Here is a 22,852-nt window from a genome sequence, read left to right on the forward strand (position 1 = left end):
ACATTACATACACACATAAAACGTTGTTTCTAAACTTACAATTCATTCATATACCTGAATACCCAACTTTCATTGGCTATGCTACAATTGGAAATATCCGAGCAGAGAAATGGAGATGGGCACAAATTACCCACGCAGTATTATTACCAAAAAATTTCACAAACAAAAGAACCTTTTACAGAACCTCATAACATATATGTGCTTACAAAGCCAGATTAGGGCTTCAAATGAAATGCAAATAATAAGAAATAAAAACTCCTACGCAGAATTTGGAAGTAAGAGTTGAACTGAAAAATAATAAATCCCTAAAAAAATTGCATCCCGACGGAGCATTAGGGTCTGGGCAGGTCATAGCATCTTACTAAAACTTATTCGATAATCATAAAAAGAAAAACTAATACGACAAAATTTAATTACGGAGTACTCACCTGTTTGGAAGATATTGTAACAAGGCAGCACGGTCTTTTAAGCGAAATCAAAAGGAAGCGAAAAGCTACTTCCTCCTCAATATGTAACGAAAGAATAATTTCAATAAAATTTACGGTTCAACGAGAGCGAATGAATTATGCGTGAAATGTTGCGTGAATGGAACCCTCGGAAGGATTAAGCGCTGGGAACAGGATGATGTAAATGGGCAATTTCGAGAATTTCATCTGGACAATTCTCGTTCATGGGCTGGGCCTTTTAGCATTGGGCTAATCTATCACATGGGTCAAACTGTCTATTTTACAGAGACAAGCGTGGGGCCCACTCCGGACTCGCCCCGTATTTTTCGAGATCACTCCAAATTTATTTATTTATATTTTATTTTAAAATTTTCATTAAAAATAAAAGTTAATATAAAAAATAAATAAATAAATATTTAAACAAATTGCTCGTTGAAGTTTAATGGATTGAAATTCCATTTTAAAATATTAACCTTATTAAGAAGAGTTTGTATTTTCATCTCTATTCGATATGGAATTTTATCTTTTAATATATTGCACCCCTTCAGGCTAAAGAAGGATCAAAAAACACGATCCCTATACCTGAATGACGGAGATTTTAACTGATAATTTAGGAATTAATTAAAGAGAGAAATTAACAGTTACGTGTAATCTAATAGTTATCCAATATCCTTAGCATTGCAAATCAAACTAATAAGAAACCTGATTTGTCAAGATGTAGAAGGGCATGATTTTAAGAATCTTTTCCCTCAACAGGAAGCATATAGCAGCATCCAGAGAAGCCCAAATCTGCAATAGATTTGGTTATAGGTACATACCACAGCGAAAGGATGCTTTTATCCAAAGTGTAAGCCAGAAAAGATTATTATATATTGGCACACTATTGCAAAGAAAGATTTAAAAAAATAAAATAAAAAATCCTCATTATACCAAAATTGGTAGCAAGATACAAATCAAGCCTATCAGACTTGAAATTTGAGAAAGTTTACACAAACATATATGAAAAGAAAAGGACCCATAGTCTACCAAATGGCAAAATTTTCTGTTTTTTTCATTCATCTTCTAATCAAAACTTATAAATATTACAAGAATGTAATGACTCTACAGCCTATAGAAACCTGGACTAGAGCTGTAAACAATCAGTTGACAATGTAAAACTGTTTCAATAATACACTGCCCTTCCCTCACACTCTTGAGTGGGAAAATTTGTCCATTGGGTTATCTGGGGACATCGTATACTGTGAAACATTAAATTACGTAGCCTGCCGTAGCATCTGTTGGAGCTGAATAACTTCTTGTTGCTGTTCTGGTGGCAGGGAACTTATCTGCTCCGGTGTCAGACTCAGAACTTGATGAATTAAGGCAGATTCCATCTCGGGGGGTACCTGCATTTGTAAAGAGAACAAAAGACAACACTATCAACAGAACATACTATTAGGTCAACCATGACATCTATCATGAAACCAACATAAATGCTTACGCAATCATGAGAATATCGAAGAGCAGTCATAAGGAAAAGCTCCCATCATGAAGGTAAAATCGGTGTCTACACTAATTGGAGGAATCTTTCTGCTTCGAATTCCTCAGAAGCATTTGTTAAAGCGAACCTTTGCATACTGTTATATCTAACGTGATCAAAACCTTAAAAACCATCTAGAGATAGTTATATACCATAGCTAGTACTCCTTTTCATAAGATTTACGCTTGCATATAACATAATGTAATTTGGACAAATAAAAGCCACATATTTGACAATAGTCCTCTTGCTGAGGAAAGAAAGTGACTTGTCAACGTTAATTCCACATAATCAATTTAATGGATTTGAACATGCAGCTTATCTCCAGTCCTTTGGATCAGGGTGTGTCTCAATAGAAAGTGTGTAAAAATCAGATCTTCGCAACCAGAACGACAAGCAAAGATGTTAAAGAGAAAATACTGCTGAGGAGAGAATAATCACCTCAGCCTCCTGCTTCTGGGAGTTTGAAATTCCTTCTGATCTGGAATCTTGTTTTCTAGAATTGACAAAATTTGGGGTTGCTCCAGGTACAGGTGTAGCCAGATTTGATGAGTGGTTCATTTGGTCTACACTATGCCCTTTCAGATCCATATTGTTCTGTGTGCCAACCGAGGTAGGCTGCTAATAGAAAAGAAAACAAAAACCATTTTATGTTGATTCACATTCGCAACATGATACCAAAATCATACTACCTCCATCCCATAAAAATAGACTTTGTTTCCCTTTTCGTCATTCCCAAATTATAGGTCACTTTCCTTGTTGAAAGTATAGATATTTTTTGGTTTTCTAATATGCTTCTCTTTCATGTACATTGTTATCTTAGGAAAAATACAAAAAAAAATTATATGTCCAACCATATTGATTACATTTTCTTAATCAATAAGAAAATAGAAACGAGCCTATCTTTATGGGATGGAGGTAGTATTAGAAAAGAACAACTATAGACATAAGAACACATATTCTTTGGTTTAACTAGGTTTCCCAGGCATATTGACTCCCCAAAGTAGCCCTGTGATTTCATCGAACTGTTATCTCCAAATACAGTTGAACATAATGTTCTCTTATGAATAAGTTTTTCCCCTCTTGCATTTTATTGCATGTGGAGAATGAAGAAAATATACGGACAAGAGTTCAATGTGCCCAACAGCTACAATACGCAGAAAATGTCCAATAAAGTTGCTGCAACTTTATAGGGCATAGGAACTCTTGCAAATATGTCCAAAGAGTCAACCCTTCTGATAACAGAACATTGGCTGGAAAAATTCGGAAATTTCCATTTAAATTTACGATGAAAACACGCATATGTTTGGTCTCTATCTTACTTAACTCCATTTTCTATAAATTTACACTCTTCCAAGGACGTCACATAGTTCCCATGATTGGGCACAGAAGCATAGAAGAGAATTTGTCATTACTCTTTCATCCTCACATTTTACTAACGGTAAACTGCATGGACACAATTAAACCATAAAAAAATTCTGGTTGCTTAGCTCTGCAATTTGGTTTTTGTTTTTGTAGGTCTTACTTAAGCATCAAACGAGAGCATAAAAGCTTTCCAATGAAGGCAAGGCCATTTATCTCAATCTAGAAATTTCAAAACCTCGACTGAACCCCAGTGTATCATTTAAATTCGGTTTCATGCTATGACTAGATTAAAATAAAAACAACAGAAAATCAATAAACAGCATAAATAAATGTGCATGCATACTAATTTATGCCAGAAATTTTATAATAGAAAATTAGTTCTAATTCCTAAACTTGCAGCTAGTCACATTGTAAATATTCAAGAGTTTTCATTCTGAGGTTAAATATAAAACTACCCACTCTTTAATCTACTCACATCTAAATAAAATGTAACCAATATGTTAACTTTATTAATTTGAAAGTTAACCTACAAGTACAATCATGTTATGCCCTTGTTTGAGCCACATTATTTTCATAAGAATGCATTTTTGAATAGTGTATTGATAGGAAGTGTATGGTTAAAAAATAAGGAAAATTTTTAAATTTACGTGCAATATTATTTTATTGAAAAATGTGTAATTGAAATGATGTCAATTGACTCTTTAAGAATGTATTTTTTTTTTTATATAGAATATGGGTCAAACAGGGCTTATGGATATTTCAACAAAGCTATGGTATCTTACACTTGATAACTCCAAAGATTTGTACTAATTTTTTACTCGACTTATCCCATACTTGAGACTTTTGACCTATGGATGTTTCAACAAAGCTACAGTATCTTTCACTTGATAACTCCGAAGATTTGTACTAATTTTTTACTCGACTTATCCCATACTTGAGACTTTTGACCTATGGATGTTTCAACAAAGCTACAGTATCTTTCACTTGATAACTCCGAAGATTTGTACTAATTTTTTACTCGACTTATCCCATACTTGAGACTCAACCATGTTAAAATGAATTTTAAGCAACACTTTGGAACGACGGATTTATGTACTGACATTTCAACTCTTACATAAAGGCAGCTCAAGTAAAGTTTGGCACCTGGAACCCTTGAGCCGGAAATTGCAAATGCGTCTGTGAGGAAGGTTTTAATGTTGCGTTTGGAGTGATCATCTGCCCAGCATACCCTGAACTAGTAGATGCAATCGGACCTGGATGTTGTAACATGGGAGTGTGCACACGCTGGTTCAAGGAGGAGGAAGTTCCTTGCTGAATATGTGGTCTAACTGACAAATTTCCCAGTTCCTGTGGACGCACAGAGGGAAGAACAGAAATTCCAGGCTGTGCGGGGAGTTGGCCTTGCCGAAGGACTTGGTTTTGGGTTAGCTGTGGACGCTGAATCTGTGTTTGTGTAGGAATTTGTGGGAGTACCGGATAATGGTTTGGATGGGAAGAAGAGATTTGATTTTCCTGTGCATGGGACAAATTCGGATGCATCCTTGGGAGTGGGGGAAGTCCAGGGAGATATTGAGTAATAGCATGTTGTCCACTTTGTAGGGAAAACTGTGCTGGCTGGGAAGAAGATTGCCGAATATTTGGCATCTGCAACTGTACAGTTCAAAGATCATTCAAATCTACTAATAAGCAATGTCATTGCCCAGAAAAATGTTTATTGCAATGAAAAATATAAATAAAAAATAGCTGTCATGGACAAACAGAACAAACCATTTGCGGGGGAACCATTCCTAGCATTATCTGTGCCTGGGTTCAAAGTCAAGTAGAAATGTGTAAATATGAATGTTATCATCAGCTCCAGATGACGTAAGACTAAGTATAATACAACAGTAGATCAATACAAAATTAATACCAGCCTGGAACCTAGCAAAGGATTGAAAGGTTACCAAATACCAAGGGATTGATAAGAACCTGGAAAAGGGCTTTAGACAAGTTTGGGCTGGCAAGTAATAGTTGCCGTGCTTGCTCCTTCTTTTGTGTAGCCATTGCCTGCCATCATCATGATAATAAACCCTGTTATGTTTCTCTCTCTCTCTCTCTCTCTCTCTATATATATATATATATATATATATATATATATATATCAACGAGGAATAGATTTCTCTGGAGAGCACGTATTGACAACATCCTATTTTGCAATATGGTAGATTTACTGGTGCTCAGCCTATTCCTCTTGCGAGCACTGCCGCACCCAAGTTTTGTTATCTTCCATTAGCTTTATAAATTGCAACAGTTTTGGTTCCTTGTATTTTCTGATTTAAACTTTTCTATGCATGTGAGAATTTATTTTATGAGAATAGAATTAGTTTGTCTTGATAGAAATTGTTTTCTTATTTTTGGCTCTCTAGTTGTCTTCAATCTTATTTTTATTTTTTTAGTAAACTCTACTGCTTCAGCAATAAAGTTATTATTTACCTACTATGCATATTATTCACACACTCCAGACAGATCATCCACTAATGCAATCTGAATCTTATTCAGAAACCAACCTTCATCTCCGAGATAATCCCAGTCAGCTGACTCCTTGACATTTTCGACAAATGAAGAGTTAAAGGATCAGTGCCCAACACTGGCTGACTTTGCAAACCAATCTGGTTTGATGTGCTAGTAGTCTGAGCACCTCCAAGAGCTCCTGCCATAACAGTTGCAGCAGCTGCTGCTACTGAGTCACCTAATGGCTGATGAAAACTAAGATCACTGACTGCTGGGCCCCCGAATTGTTTCTGTGGATCTGTATTTCATTGGCGATAATTATAAGTCAAAATTGGCAGAAAATATGATTAAAAAAACTTATGACTACATAATTGATTTTAAAATAAATGCGATGTTAAGTAATAAAAAATGAAACTTGCCAACATTTGTGACCATTCCAGGACCACCCCGACCCTGCATGAAAACACAATCATCATAAATTAGAGGTGAAACTGACATTTCATACTCTTTTTCCTCAATGATATAGAGTCGGTCTTAACCAATTTGAACCAGCATTAATGGTATAGCTTTATAAGTAATATTGGAATATGTAGCTATAAGGTGATAGTCTGAAATTATAAGATAAACCCAGATATAATGACTCATTCTATTATTATCTGATCTTCTTTCTTTCCTTTTCCCTTTTTTTTTTTTTTTGATGGGTGTAGTTCTCTTGTACTTGATTGTAAGCCACGAGAACATATTATATAAGAGATATTCAATAAAAACAGTGTATATCATAGATATTTAACAAATATGATCTTTAGTAAAATTTATGGGATTAAGGAATGAACTGGACAAATGGACTCACTGTCTAAATCAAGTAATACAGCCTTTGCAAAATCCGTCAACACTATGGAATTTCAAATCAAAAACTTCCATTTTGCAGCTAATAATGCTATCTAGCACTAGTCTATGTAGCATTATGTGATGGATTCAATTAAAAGTGAGATTATGTGATTCATTTAATTATACCTTTCATTTAATGACGTATAATGCCTCCTAGAATGATGTCATAATACTAGTTGTGCTAAAGAACATTACTTTTTTGTCGGCATTTCACTAGGAAAACATAGTGACCAGTTACGGATAACCTTACATCATCTAAATCGGTTCTTTAAACACAGTGATGCTATAATATTAACAATCTCTTCTTCAAGAACTGGTCCTCCTGTAAGGCTCTGATTTCAGACATATTGAATTTAATATGTTCTATCTGGTAATAAAATTTCGGTTGTTTACAATCTATTATCATTGTGCAACTCAATTAATTTACACCACATATCTGAGTTACAGTCACAGCACAAAACCAAACTAGTTTCTCTGATTGAAATTGGAGCAAATATATTGCTGGATCTGGTTTGTTAAAGTAGCTGTGATCAGAATTATAAATTTCTTATCAATTGAACACCAACTATATAGGTGAGTTGATCTAACCTGAATAGAAGTAACCATGTCAGGGCAGTCTTGAACCTTGAGTTTGTTCATCAATTCGCATTAATAAGTTGTTGGGTGTTCTTGCTTAAAAAAAAGGTTAATGGGTCAACTGAGCTTCAGACCCAACGCGACTGACAGATAAGCCAACGTTAATAGCAGGTCCAGCTGCATCTGAGTCACCTAATGGCTGATGAAAACTAAGATCACTGACTGCTGGGCCCCCAAATTGTTTCTGTGGATCTGTATTTCATTGGCGATAATTATAAGTCAAAATTGGCAGAAAATATGATTAAAAAAACTTATGACTACATAATTGATTTTAAAATAAATGCGATGTTAAGTAATAAAAAATGAAACTTGCCAACATTTGTGACCATTCCAGGACCACCCCGACCCTGCATGAAAACACAATCATCATAAATTAGAGGTGAAACTGACATTTCATACTCTTTTTCCTCAATGATATAGAGTCGGTCTTAACCAATTTGAACCAGCATTAATGGTATAGCTTTATAAGTAATATTGGAATATGTAGCTATAAGGTGATAGTCTGAAATTATAAGATAAACCCAGATATAATGACTCATTCTATTATTATCTGATCTTCTTTCTTTCCTTTTCCCTTTTTTTTTTTTTTTGATGGGTGTAGTTCTCTTGTACTTGATTGTAAGCCACGAGAACATATTATATAAGAGATATTCAATAAAAACAGTGTATATCATAGATATTTAACAAATATGATCTTTAGTAAAATTTATGGGATTAAGGAATGAACTGGACAAATGGACTCACTGTCTAAATCAAGTAATACAGCCTTTGCAAAATCCGTCAACACTATGGAATTTCAAATCAAAAACTTCCATTTTGCAGCTAATAATGCTATCTAGCACTAGTCTATGTAGCATTATGTGATGGATTCAATTAAAAGTGAGATTATGTGATTCATTTAATTATACCTTTCATTTAATGATGTATAATGCCTCCTAGAATGATGTCATAATACTAGTGGTGCTAAAGAACATTACTTTTTTGTCGGCATTTCACTAGGAAAACATAGTGACCAGTTACGGATAACCTTACATCATCTAAATCGGTTCTTTAAACACAGTGATGCTATAATATTAACAATCTCTTCTTCAAGAACTGGTCCTCCTGTAAGGCTCTGATTTCAGACATATTGAATTTAATATGTTCTATCTGGTAATAAAATTTCGGTTGTTTACAATCTATTATCATTGTGCAACTCAATTAATTTACACCACATATCTGAGTTACAGTCACAGCACAAAACCAAACTAGTTTCTCTGATTGAAATTGGAGCAAATATATTGCTGGATCTGGTTTGTTAAAGTAGCTGTGATCAGAATTATAAATTTCTTATCAATTGAACACCAACTATATAGGTGAGTTGATCTAACCTGAATAGAAGTAACCATGTCAGGGCAGTCTTGAACCTTGAGTTTGTTCATCAATTCGCATTAATAAGTTGTTGGGTGTTCTTGCTTAAAAAAAAGGTTAATGGGTCAACTGAGCTTCAGACCCAACGCGACTGACAGATAAGCCAACGTTAATAGCAGGTCCAGCTGCATTTTGCTTTGATTTTCTTCAATGGACCACCTCTCTCTCTACTCTGAAGGGGCTTGTGCTAGCCCTCTCCAATTATAGGTTCATTTGAGGATGTCTTCGGCTTAAAGAAAGATCTAATAATATGTCTTCATTACTTCACATTGAACCTACACAGCTTGACCTAATTATTGTCATGGGAATCTCTTTCCTCATTAGAACTTCTCAAATTCCTCAGTTGAGCTCTACTGAAAACTTGCATACTAATCAGGGTTTCATACTTAACCAACTGCATTACAAATTATTAAACTTTGAATTACTTGAATCTAAATTTTTTTATTAAGTGATATTTTCTGCCTCTCCACTCCCTAGATTTGGCCATAAACATACAGCAAAATCCCAAAAACAATCATCCTCAGAAAACACAGGAAATTTGACAAGTACACAACAATATAAAGAATCCAGCAACGAAGTGGCATTAAAGACCAAAAATTTTCATGTATGACCAATACAGATAAGCACGGGTGTAATTAACAAAATGTACGATATGAAAAACAATGCTTTTTGAAAAGGCTCTAGCAAAAGTGAAGTGTGTTTGGAGTAACTAAAGAAAAATATCCCCGGAAAAAGAAAAGCCCCAAAAATTGGAAAAAAAAACCTTGCAAGTCTAAATGGTTACCTGTTCACGATTTCGGTCAGCATTCTTGTCGTTCTCAGCAAAATCAACGCGTAGCTGCCGTCCATTTATCTCATATCCCTGAAGATTACGACGAGCACTTAGTGCTGTCTCCTCATCCTTGTATTCACAGAATCCATAGCCCTTCGGCTTCCCAGTTTCTCTATCAATAACTAATCTGAGTAAAAAAGAAGCAGGATATCATTTAAGCAGCGTTCAATTAAGGACATAAATGCTTAAGTTATAATACAGAATAGTCCATTTGAGATTATTTTTCACTTCAATACAAAATAGATTCTCTTGATAATTAAATCTTTGAAGAACGCACTGAATATCAGGTCATTCGTTTCTATATGCAACTGAAGCCAATATAGCATCATTTCCCTTTCAAAGATTACTTCAGGCACACATCAGATCAGAAAATGAAACAAAATTTGTTCAGTAACAAATCTTGCTTGCACAGAGTCAATACGATCACGGTGCCAAATGAGTTTAACACTCTAAAAATCGCATCACTCACAGATATTAAAACCTCCAACCAACAAGTGAATCAATTTTGACAGAATAATCTTATGAAGGTAAAGATAACACAAGGAAATACACCTAAGACCTACACATAAGGAGAATTTCTCCTTACACTTGCATAAATTTATTGAGATATCTCTTGTATTATACTTCATATATTCATATCTAATTTGACCATCAGAATTGAATCGGCCTTGGCCTTCGCCCCCCTCCCCCTGGGGCATCTCTATTGCATATAAATCAACAAGAAAGACGTGAAGAAGAAAAAACACCATACAAACTGGACATTGATGTGATCTATAAGCAAATTTTCTACATCAAAAACTAACATCTGGCAAGATTGTTGCACAAATAAAGCATGGCGCTGCTTACTGGTTTTACAACCCCTTGAAGGTTTGGACACAGGGCAAATTGGCTGACTTCTTACTAGCAGAATTGCCATATGAAACTTCAGTATACAGCACAGAAGCAAAACCACGCCATATTTTATGCTTTTGGCATGTCTGGAAACATCAAGCTTCACCTTTTTCCAAGATTTTGCTTCTATTTTATGGGCCTCAGAAATGAGATCTTAAAAGTTAAGTCCTTGGCATTTTATTAGACCAACTAGGGATGCACATTTAATCTAATGTTTGTATATATAGGTGATATCCTGATGATTTCGCCTTAAAAATTAATTGCTAAGACCTCCATCTCCTTTGCACTTTTTTCCTATGTACATTTTCTTTCACTCATCTCAAACATTTAAGTATACAGTAATGCATCCCGACATCTTGATTGAACGGACGCTTGTCCAAAAAGTTATATCTAGAAAACATGGATCTAAAATGATCAATTCAACTCTCACAACCAGATACCAAAAGTAATGTGTTCTTTATAAAGTTCCTAGATTACCCCTTCAATGCAACCAATTAATATCACGAGGATTGAACCTAAAAAAGAGGTATTTTACATGGGGCAATAATAAATCAAATAGGACTTATTTTTCCAATTATGGGATAGCCGGAGAGAAGTGGAAAGCCAAAATCTTTTGAACTGACCTGAATGAAACAACGGGGCCAACCTCCTCACAAATTTGAATGAGTTGTTCTTCAGTGGCATCATACGGTATATTCCCAACTATATATGTCAACCAATACAATTATCAGTAAAAAGCGAAAAAATTCATCACTCTGATAATTCTTGTGACTATTACTAAGAAGAATTTTTATGTAATATAATTAAAATAAAAGATAGAGCAAGTAGGAAGAACTAACCAAAAACGCTGCGATGCTGAGATTGAGAACTGGCCATGTAGCGGTAACAGTTTTATCAGAAAAAGGTGAAGCTGATATAGGGATTCAGCTTCATCCTCTTTTCAAAATTAATTCTGACCAAAAAAATTCAGGACGCAAAAAACAAAAGAAACCCTCAAATTATCCACTCCAGTTATTCTGTAATTAATTATTGTTCTACACGAGATTGGGGGTTAGGGTTTCTATATGTATAATCAGCAAACCATGCGAGTGTGAAATTTTTTTGACGAAAATGAGAGTTTATTTGTTTTTAATTATTTATTTACAAGTACGAAGTAGAGATACAGATACAGATACAGATACAGATACAGTCATAGAGATCCAGAGATTTTTGATCTCCGATATGTAAAGTACTGGGTCGAATATGGCAAGTAGGGCTAGACAATAACCGGTTCGGCTATCCTGCGAGTCGAGCTGCGAACACCTCTTGACTCTTTATTCTCTCAATTTTTCAGAAACAAAGAGCGAAATTATCAAAAGGCGTAGTTAAAGAGCAAAACTGAGAAGGAAAAATTGAAAAAACAAACTGCTTTATTTATTTAGGAATCGCGAGTATGTGAATTAAGCCACTGTTTGGTAGGATTAAAATCAAACTTTCAGTATATTTTAATAAAAATTAATGAAATGTGTGATTAAAAAATTGTATGATCCATAAAATATGTTGCTAAAATCAAGGGCAAATTCAGGTACGAATAGACCAGTGCTACAGCCCGTCCGTCCGTCCGTCCACCCCAAATCCCCTCTAAAAATAATAATAATTAGTTAAAAAAAAATTGTGAGTAATTTTTTTTTTTTTTATGGTATTAGCTCGTATTCATGCCGGAAGCTGAATTCGCCAGTAGTTAAAATTAATCATTTACTTTAACTTAAATTAAAATTTTTATTTTAATCCATGACAAAGGTGGTACCGAAAAGGGTAACTTCTCTTAAACACGTAAAAAATAGAGGATAACACATCTATTTAAAATAAAAATAAAAAAATTATCAAAAGAAATAACTTGCTTTTTTGCATGCACTATCCCCAACATTTGCTCAAAGTAGCAATCATGTCCCCAGCCTTCTATAAATTGGAACAATTTGTCCCTGATTAATGTGTCCATTTTAATTTTCTGTTAAACTGATATAAAATGACAAAGTTGCCCTCGAATTTAAACAATTAAAAATTAAAACGAAAATGAAAAAAGAGACATAAAATTCAATCCATCTTCCTCAACCCAAAAGTTCCATCACCCCGTCCATTTTCATCCCCAATCACCGACTCATGATCATTGTTGGGCTATGAAACGACTTATATGCAAATCGTAACTATTAAGGGCTTGAAATATTGTTGAAGTCAATCTGACACGTTCAAATTGATCTTGATTTAAACATATTGATTCTATCAAAATAGCCAAGAGATGAATGGGGATATCGACAATTTGTAGTTGTATCAATGACCTAATAAAGATGTCAACGCAACACAGTGGGGTTGAATTTTCCATTACCATCCTCATCCATTAAAAAATTTTGGAAGCCGAACAAGTAAAAATCTCCATTTAACATCTTAGAGGTGTTTGTGAATGATTTTTCACCTCAAAATTGATTTTTTACCGTTATTTCACTATTTCAACCGTAATTTTTTACGTTCTCTCATATGTGACCCTCACTTTTCTTCTAATGGTCAAAAAATCAATTCTCAAAGTCTCTATCGAACAAGGCCTTATTATATTATTCATTTATTTTTTTATATTATTTTTTTTTAAACACGATTTTAATTAATATTTAGATGTAAGGTCAATCCCGACCAGACAAGGTACAAACGAAGACTTTTATCATCCCTATGACCGGATTCCGTAAGAGGGTGTGGTTGTCAATAGTTGTGCCATCAGACACTATTGAAATTGATTAAGGGCCTATTTGATATGTCCATTTTCCATGAAAATTTTCACCATTTTGGAATGCTCGATAACAAGAATTTTACATGGAAAATGTTTTCCCTCGCCCCACCCACGTGACCCATTTTCCATGATTTTGGGGAAATTGATTTCCTATGGTTTTGGTGGGAAATCAATGTGGGAAATCAATTTCCAAGTTTCATTTCTTTTTATTTTTGGCAATGGAAACAAATCACGTGACCCATTTTCCATGAATTTGTGGAAAATTGATTTCCTATGGTTTTGGTGAAAATCAATTTCTAGGTTTCATTTTTTTTCAATAGAAACAAATTCTATCCGCAATTATAATAAATTATATCCCTTTAATCAACAAATTTCATGAAAAGCAAAGTCAAATGAAAACCAAAAGATACAAAATTATAATATTTTTCAAGTGAAAAATTATATTAATCAAACACATTGAATTGACAATTCCCAATAAAACAAGTTTTAGGTAATTTAATTCCCTGAAATTCGTTTTCTTTCTACCCAAATTCTATCATTGCAATCAAACGGACCCTAAGTATAAATTATGGGAAAAGTGACTTTCGTGTCAATTTCGACCAAATATTCGAACTTGATTCGATACTCAAATTATAATTATGAATAGACTAACTTATTCTATTCATCGAGTAAATCGTCATAATATATTTGGAATCTCAAAACAAATTCCGGATGAATAATAAATTACGTTACAAAATTGGGAAGAAAGCAGAAAAATTGGCTGGAAAATCAACCAATTCCGCCACTCACCTAGTGCTAGCCTTGCGCTTAAGCGGTGAGGCTGTCGCTCTAGCAACAAGTTAGCGACATGCTCTCTATTTTTTACGCTCGAGCAATGCAAAAAGGACAAGCGAGCAACAGGAAAAGCTATGACCCTTGGCGAAGGTTGCTGAGTTTTGGGCCGCGTCTCTTTACTTACAATCTCTTCCCTTTATAAATAGGACCATTTGGACGTCCATTTCTTTATCCCAATGATACACAATTACAGTATAATATTACTTTCTTCATTCTCTACCAAATTTCTACATAAACTCTGGTTCTCTTTCGTTCATTAAAAAGGAGTACGAAATCCATTTCTAGTTCTCTGACTTGTGTTTTGGAGTACTACTAACACAAGAAAATAGTCATTGTATATTGAGATTTGATTGCTATCATTCGTAGGAACAGTTGTAGGGCAAAATCTACTTAAGGACAAATAATTCAACTCTTGCATTGACTTTTTTGCATTCACTTCATTTTGCATTATCTTTGTGGCATATTTTACGTTATCTTTATGAAATATTTTTCCTTATAGGTTGGTATTAAGATCCCCATCTTTCCCGTCAATTTGCGACTCTCCAATGCTAAAGGTCTCCCTCTCGACATAAGGACTTCACCAACCCCTATCCCAGATGACAATGAGCCTTGCTGTTAACGCGCAGTGCAACGTGGAGGCGCCCGTATGTATCAATCATCCACCAACAAAGTGGCATGGCACTTCTCCCTTAATAGCCTTCCTAAAACAGTAGTTGATCATATTGATAAAAAGTCCAAAGAACAATTTGAAATGAAAATCAAGAAACAATTTTTGGTCATAAAAACATAAACGCATGAATCTTTGCCGTTGTGCTATTCAATTTTAGGTAAGGTTGGTAAGCTTGTTTTAATTTTTTAAATTCATCACTCTGTTATTTTTCCAACATACACAACGGTGGATTGTTAGAATTGATTTGTTGGGAGATTTTGAAGTCTTTTTATTATGGTATTCTTTTTGTTCTCTTACTTTTTCATTCCAACTTTGTTTTTCATCTATTACGTTGAATGTTTAAATTTGAGTGCACTTTGTCATTTTATTTTAGTTTAGCGAAAATTTTAGGGCCTGTTTGATTCGATTAATTTTTCATCAAATTTTTTTTCATTTTCCACTTTTTTCGTTATTTGATTGCAAAATTTTTATCTGCAATTCATTTTCCTCCCCCTCACGTGATCCATTTTCCTTGGTTTTGTGGAAAACCAATTCTCATTGGTTTGGTGGGAAATTAGTTTTCCACCTTCTTTCAAAAAAATAAATAAATTTGGTAATGGAAACAAATTCTATCCACAATTGTAATGACTTCTATCTCTTTAATTAACGATTTTCATGGAAAACAAAGTTAAATGAACACTAAAATATCCAAAAATTCAACATTTTTCAGATAGAAAATTATACCAATCAAACATATTTTAATTGACAATTTTCAGAAAAACAAATTCTAAATAATTCAATTCCCTGAAATTCTTTTTTTTTCCACTCAAATTTTATTCTTTCAATCAAACTAAGCCTTAGATACAAACCATTTCGAGGAACGCAGATAGGGAAAAAAGTTGGGAGATTTTTCTATTTGACTTATCACTATTCTTTTTTATTGAAAGGTCTATATTACCTTTAATGAAATGATTCTTTCTATATTGCAACATATATCCTAATTTTTTAAACATTTTATCTTCTATTTTGAATATTTGAATATAAATTCATTCTATGATCTAATAAATAAGAATATTATGCAACATATATTTCATATTTTCTAATTAAAATATTATATTCTTCAAATGGTAAATTTATATTTTCTAATTGAGAAATAATATTCTTTATTTTTCCTAACATTTTTTCTAATAAATTATCTAATCGTTCAATTGTATATCCTGACATTTATTCATACAAATAATTATTGATTAATCCCTACGATTATTTAAGATCTTAAAAAGATTCATTCTAATTTTAGTAAAAGTTTAATAATTTTACCTTAGGTTTGATCTGGACTTTTATTCTTAGAATCGAGTGACCTTCGAGCTCTGAATCTGTAAACTGCTTCCTTCAACGGCCTCCTGCCTTTATGAAATTGTTACTATTTCAACCACTTGCTCTCACTGTATCAATTTCTAAAGAATAAAATTTTAAACTTCTGTTAAAGAAAAAGTTTCTTTTTGCTAAAATAAGAAAGAAATTTTTTATTAGATCCTTCAAGAATCTATGGGAATAAAGATTTAGAAACTCATATTCATATCAAAATATTAGAATTTTTATTTCTATCAAAATTTATACAAAACTTCTATTTGGTGCAAAGGGATTTCCAGAAAAACTGGTTTTTCAAACTGGGAATAGTTTTAAGAGTAACTATTGCTTACAACTCGAGATTTCAAGATAAAATGAGATGATTTCTATCCATGACAATGTCTTTATTTATACAAGTTTATGAGACTCTCTTATATTATTGAGTACATCAGCAAAGGCACGCTTGCCACTCTATTACTTTCCTACTTGGGCATACATCTTCACATGTTGTTTCAACTTTTTATCCAAAAAAACATCCTTTTCTATTATTGCTCGTTTTCTTCAATGTCTTCACATGCAGCTATATTATTGTTCTCCATACACCTTTGTCAAATGTGCTCTATTATTGTCCTCTTTATTTATTTCTTCACATGCAGTTAGGGCACTCCCTTAGCTTGCAAGATTCTTTTATAGTGGTAGGACATCCTAAAAATTGATGTATATCGAATCTTGTAATATAGTCCTTTAAAATTTCTGATTTTTCATATCCTCTATTGGATACCAGCATCCAATTTTCATATTGGCACAATCATGATAATTTTTTATCAAACAAATTTTTGGCAATGTTGTAAATAACTTTAATTTCAAGTGCTCTTCTATGTCTGATCCATGATTTTGTTACTATTGAAACTTTTCTACTATTTTCTGTAACATCTATTTGGAAATTTGTTGCAACATATCCAATTGAGATTATGTGGTCAACTGGATAGTAAACAACTCCATCATATTCTGGACTTATTGAATAAAATTTCAAATATATTTTCCGTTCCTTGGCAAATCTGAATACTTGTTTAATGAATATGTCATCCAACTATGAAATTTCAATCAAATCTTTTCCTGGATAAATCAAATCCAAGAATCCATAGTCTGCCATACTTTTTATAAATGAAGGGTCTCCTCTTTCCATGGCTGTTATTCTGGGATAAACATTATTTTATGGAGAGATGAAATATAAATTACTCATTTTTATTTCATAAGCAATTTTAACTATTTCGACATATTTTTCTTCTTTTAGATCTAAAGGGATTTTATCTTCTTGATCAATGATGCTGATTGTTTTGGTATCTCTTTTATCTCCATATATCATAACTTTTTTGGTTGATGATACTGAAATGGAATTTGCTTTATTATCAATTGGTATGTTGTCATGTCTGGGTCCACTGCTGCTTCCAGTTATCCCTCTTTGGTATTGGTTTGGAAAACTCATTTTTGAGCTCTTTGGTATATCTATGGCATATTTGTGATGCTTAGCAGTGATATTCAACAGTATTTTTATATTTGAGTTGAACATCTCTGAGATTTGGGTTGCTCTAGAGTTTATATCTTCAGATTCTTCTTTAAGAAAGTCTGTCCTTTGTTGTATATACATGATAGATTGGTATAATTCCATAACCTTGCTTTTATTTATCAGCAAATTCTATGTTTCTACCGATAAAATCCGTAAGAAAATTCTTAACTCATTTAATATGAACTATATCAAAATTATAAAATGCTAAATAAGCTTGCCATCCATTGAGCCTTCTGTATTGAGGTTCTGATGGTAGTTTATTCCTGACTAATCTTGCAACTTAAGAATTATCAATTTCAACAGTAAATTTCTTAGATAATAAAAATAATGAGAACTTTTTATTCCTCTAATAATTGTTAGTAATTCTTTCTCATGAGTAGTATAATTTATTTCTACTTGGTTAAAGATTCTACTTGTATATCTACAAATTTCATTTAGATTTGTTTTTATTATTGCTGCCCAATATTTATCTGAGGTATCAGTATTAACAATCAAATTATCTTTTTCATCTGGTAATCTTAATTTTGATAAATTTTTGCATTTTTCTTTTAATGATTTAACTATTTCTGTATATTCTTCATTCCATCATTTAGTATTTGTTTTTCTAAGTAAAACTTGAATTTTATGTCTTTTCTTAGAAAGATTTTCAATAAATCCTTCTGCATAATTTAAACATCCTAAAATTTTTTGTATTTGTTCTTTAGATTCTAATTTATCTGAAAAACTTTCTATCTTTTTGGATATATGAGTCTGCAATTTTATACCTCTTTTATCTATTGATAATCCAAGAAAGTCTATCTCTTATTTTTCTATTATAGATTTCTTTTTAAATAATATAATTCCTTCCTATCTCTTGTTTTTCTATTATAGATTTCTTTTTAAATAATATAAATCATTCTTTTTTACATTCACTAATAAATTGGATTAAATGATTTCTATGTTCTTCTTTACTGTTAGAACATATTAATATATCATCTATATAAACAATTAGAAATNAAACATCCTAAAATTTTTTGTATTTGTTCTTTAGATTCTAATTTATCTGAAAAACTTTCTATCTTTTTGGATATATGAGTCTGCAATTTTATACCTCTTTTATCTATTGATAATCCAAGAAAGTCTATCTCTTATTTTTCTATTATAGATTTCTTTTTAAATAATATAATTCCTTCCTATCTCTTGTTTTTCTATTATAGATTTCTTTTTAAATAATATAAATCATTCTTTTTTACATTCACTAATAAATTGGATTAAATGATTTCTATGTTCTTCTTTACTGTTAGAACATATTAATATATCATCTATATAAACAATTAGAAATTCATTAAACCTTTTAAATATATTATCCATCTTTCTTTGATATATTTATGTTGCATTTTTTAGACCAAATGATATAACTAACCATTCATATTTTTATTGAGGTGTGCTAAATGCAGTATATTGTATACAATTTTCTTCCATTTTTATTTGCCAAAATCCTGATCTAAAATCAAATTTAGAATAATATCATTTTCTTTTTGCATGGTTTATTAAAACATCCTTATTTGGTATAAAATATCCATCAAATTTAGTATATTTGTTTAATTCTTTATAATTTATAACCATCATTACTTTTCCTTTAACTTGTTTAGAATGTTTTATAACCATAAAGGCTGGACTACTATGAGGTCCATTAGTAGGTCTAATAAGTTTTTGTTCTAAAAATTCTTTTATCTGATTTTTAAATTCTTGTGTATCTTCTATAGTATATATCATTGGTCTGACTCTTATTATAACTTTTTCTGTTAAATCTATTTTGGCTTTTGGGTGACGTGGTTTTCAAAATAATAATGGATTTTCTCCATCTTTTTTAGTTTTTCAATGATTTTTTCTATATTCATTTTTATTCTTGTTTTTAGAACTTTTTTATATAATATTCCTTTATTTTTTATTTCACTGTATATAATTGATTTTTTCTGCCAATTATCATCACGTTGGGCTGTCTGAACTCTATAAGATTTAAATTCTCAATGAATTTTTAATAAGTGTCCACAAGGTATTTGCAGCATTATCATATAATTATTTTATTTATAATATTGAAATTGTTGTATAGAGTCATCTCTTAATAATATATCATATTTATAAATTTTATTTATTATTACTTGTTTACTTCCAAAAATTATATTAACTTTATCAACACTATTAATTATTTGAGTACATTCTTCTGTAACTCCAATTATTTTTATATTACTATTATTATTTCATGATTTTATTAAAAAACTTTTAAATATTGTTATATCACTTCATGTATCTATTAAAACACAAGTTGTTATATTTGTTTCTACAATAGTAATTTGTACATACACAGCTAATGAAAAACTTTTCTGATTATTCATCTAATTCTTTTTACATAATATAGTTCGTCAATTATGAACATTATATAATCCTTCTCTTTTTATACTATAATCTTCTAATCCATTTAGAAAACTCATTCCTAAAAGTATATGGGGGGTTTATATCCATACTCTTACCTATGTAACATGGTACTAAAAGATATATTCCTCCTATTTTATTGGTACGTTAACTTCTAAATCTGTAATATGTACCTGTCCATCAAAATTTACATACTTATATGGCTCAGTTTTATGAGTTATTAATCTTTTATTTCTAATCGAAGCTATATGACATTCACTGGCTCCTGTATCTATTAATATATTTGGTTCATTTACATTTTCTCTTCCATTATAATATTCTCCTTCTATTTTCATATTTCCAGCATTCTTATATAGTTTTACTTCTTTTATTTTGTTGATTTTTTCTAACTGATTTTTATTAGGTATTTTAAAATTTTTTTATCTTTTAATTAATTTTTCATCCTTAAATATTATATTATTATAACATTTTTCTTCATTTAATTCTGTTATTTTAGGTTCATTTTTTGTTATGCTAAATTCGTATTCTTCTTGAATTAAACTTATTTGTTTATTTGATTCTATTATTTTACTAATATCTTTACATTCTTTATGAACTTCAATATATGGTTTATTGAAATAAATATTTCCATAATTAGAATTAGTAAATATATATAAAGCTCTATATTCTATAGTCATAATTTGATCACCTAGTTGTATGATATTATCTCTATGAAACTTAAAATGTAGTCCTAAAATTTATTAAAATTTATATCTTTTAATGATACACAATATTTTGGATAACATGTAAACATAATTTTTTGATATGCTAAATTTTTTTCTATTGTTCCTAAATGACTATCTTTTAAATTTATTATTCTTCCATCATGTAAAATTATAGTTAAGGGCGAGCTATCCCTTCTCTGAATAGTGATTTAAACATTATTTGTATTTTTGTTAAATAAACATATTTGATTTTTTCATTTTGTTTTTTACTAATCTTCGTTAATAGTTTTTCAACTGTATTTTTTGTTAAAAGATTTAGTTTATGTTTCCCATAAATTGTTCTTACATCTATGATTTTTTTTTTATTTTGTGATATTCATTTATTATTATTCTTTCTCTTTTCCAAATTCTATCAAAGACTTCCCATTTTTCTATTTTTAAGTCTAAAGATAATTTTTGCAATTTTCTAAACTTGTTATTATCAAAAGTGACTTTTAATACATATCCTTCTATTCCTTCATATCCTTGTATATTTATGTTATTACTTTCTATTTCTTCAATTTCTCTATTCAGACCCCAATTCATTCTCTGTTTCACTTATATATACTTCTTAATTATAGTATTCTTCAATGTATGGTATTTCACTTAATTCATCTTTTATTTCTAAATATTCTTTTTGTAATATACTAACTTTCTTTTTATCATAATCAGGGCTTATATGATCTATTTCTCCACAATTCCAACATTTACATTGGCTTTTATTTTTCTTTTGATTATAGGAGTTATTTTTTATTCTGTAATATCTTCTTCTAGATTTTATATATTTTTTGTTAAAATTTCTAGATTTTTTAAATTTTTTTATTTTTATACTTTCTTTTGTTAATTCTTCTTTCAGGATTACATTCTCATTACACAGGGGTTTTCATATCTTCACAACATATTTTAGTTAATTTTTCTAATTTTTTTATTAATTGTCTTTGTTGACATATATATGCAAGTCTTTCAAATAAAAATTTTATTCTTGAATCTAAAGTTCTAGATATTCCAATATTATCTTTAACATATTTTTCAAGTTTTATTTTAAAATATATTCCCCATGAACCTGATAACTTATTATAATACATGTTTTGGTATACTTCTTGGTTTTCATTATTATAAAATTGAATATAATAGTAATTTTTAAATTCACAAGTATATTCTTTAATTTTACACATATCACATATTGTTAAATTTATTAATTTTATTATAGCATTATGTTTTTCTCTTATTGATTCTCCTTCAGAATTTCTTATCCAATTTTCTCCTAAAAATTCATCCGAAATATATTATACTAATTTTTCTATACCTTGTCTACCTGACTTTATTATTTCTATTTGTACATTTCTTTTTATTAATATTTTTATATCATTGCTTATTTCTTCTCATCAATTTCTAACATTTCCTTCAAATGATGCTATTAAGAAATCTATTCTTTTTTCAATACTTTCCCATGTGTCATCTTTATTATATAAAAAGAATAATATCATTGAATTCGTCCAAGTCAATAAGACTTTTTTAGTATCTATTTTACAATATAAATCTAGTTTTGTTCCTCCATGATTAATTGGTTTATCATAATTATCATTTAATTCAAACATATTTCTATATTTATTTCCTTTAGCTGATTGTCTATGTCTTACTTTATCATAAAATTGTCTATATGATTTATTATATATATGTGCATGACTTTCATCTGTATCATGTAATTCCTGTTTAGAGGTTCCTGTTGAATTAGGTCCTCCTCCAGTATTTATTAAAACTTGGTATTCACTTATATCAATTAAACTTAATTGATCAAAATTTTCTATTAGTAAATCTAATTCTTCATTCATTTTTATCTTTTTTTCTTATACTTTTACTTTTCCTAATGATTTTTCTCTAAATTCTTCTTCATCTTCTAATATTTTTGGTAATATATTCTTTCTAAATTCATCATCCATACTTCCTGCTTCTATTAATATATTCTCTTTTTCTATATATTTCTTACTTATTCGAGTCATTTATTCTTCTATAAGTTTTTTATCTATTTTTTTATCTTTATCTTCATTAATTTTTTTTAATTCTCTAATTT

The 22,852-nt window shown here is 30.9% G+C and overlaps 2 protein-coding genes across 10 annotated transcripts in view; both read right to left on the bottom strand.

Moving 5' to 3' along the window:
* LOC111396835 (probable splicing factor 3A subunit 1) overlaps positions 1 to 628 on the bottom strand; it is a 6,311-nt gene extending 5,683 nt beyond the window's left edge. For 5 of the 6 annotated variants that reach the window (XM_023023370.1, XM_023023369.1, XM_023023367.1 and 2 more), the window contains exon 1: positions 429 to 627. The gene's annotated coding sequence lies outside the window, so the exon portion shown is untranslated. Of the gene's footprint in view, positions 1 to 428 lie in introns of all 6 variants that reach the window. The other variant, XM_023023366.1, reaches the window with a different exon arrangement.
* A 720-nt stretch (positions 629 to 1,348) lies between these two features.
* LOC111396837 (cleavage stimulating factor 64-like) lies at positions 1,349 to 11,895 on the bottom strand. 4 transcript variants are annotated; one of them, XM_023023374.1, is made up of 11 exons: positions 11,314 to 11,895; positions 11,098 to 11,176; positions 9,536 to 9,710; positions 7,655 to 7,688; positions 7,474 to 7,533; positions 5,874 to 6,055; positions 5,296 to 5,373; positions 5,095 to 5,130; positions 4,471 to 4,977; positions 2,404 to 2,580; positions 1,349 to 1,831 (listed from the first exon to the last, which is right to left on the bottom strand). In XM_023023374.1, exons 1-11 carry the CDS (start codon positions 11,348 to 11,350, stop codon positions 1,700 to 1,702), a joined length of 1,497 nt encoding a protein of 498 aa, XP_022879142.1. In that variant the 5' UTR covers positions 11,351 to 11,895; the 3' UTR covers positions 1,349 to 1,699. The 4 variants fall into 4 exon arrangements, with proteins under 4 accessions (XP_022879142.1, XP_022879139.1, XP_022879141.1 ...); XM_023023371.1 differs by having other exon boundaries at positions 2,404 to 2,583; positions 11,314 to 11,894; XM_023023373.1 differs by lacking the exons at positions 7,474 to 7,533; positions 7,655 to 7,688 and adding an exon at positions 6,237 to 6,270 and having other exon boundaries at positions 2,404 to 2,583; positions 5,874 to 6,115; positions 11,314 to 11,894.
* Positions 11,896 to 22,852: the final 10,957 nt, after the last annotated feature.

Source organism: Olea europaea, chromosome 7 (assembly GCF_002742605.1).
Source record: "Olea europaea var. sylvestris chromosome 7, O_europaea_v1, whole genome shotgun sequence".
Classification (NCBI taxonomy): domain Eukaryota; kingdom Viridiplantae; phylum Streptophyta; class Magnoliopsida; order Lamiales; family Oleaceae; genus Olea; species Olea europaea.

Coding starts and splice junctions, on each gene's coding strand:
- LOC111396837 (XM_023023373.1), bottom strand. CDS start 11,350: ATGGCCAGTTCTCAATCTCAGCATCGCAGCGTTTTTG. Junction 9,711..11,097: donor GGCCCCGTTGTTTCATTCAG/GTCAGTTCAAAA, acceptor TTTTTTACTCAG/ATTAGTTATTGATAGAGAAA. Junction 5,374..5,873: donor GGATTATCTCGGAGATGAAG/GTTGGTTTCTGA, acceptor TGATGATGGCAG/GCAATGGCTACACAAAAGAA.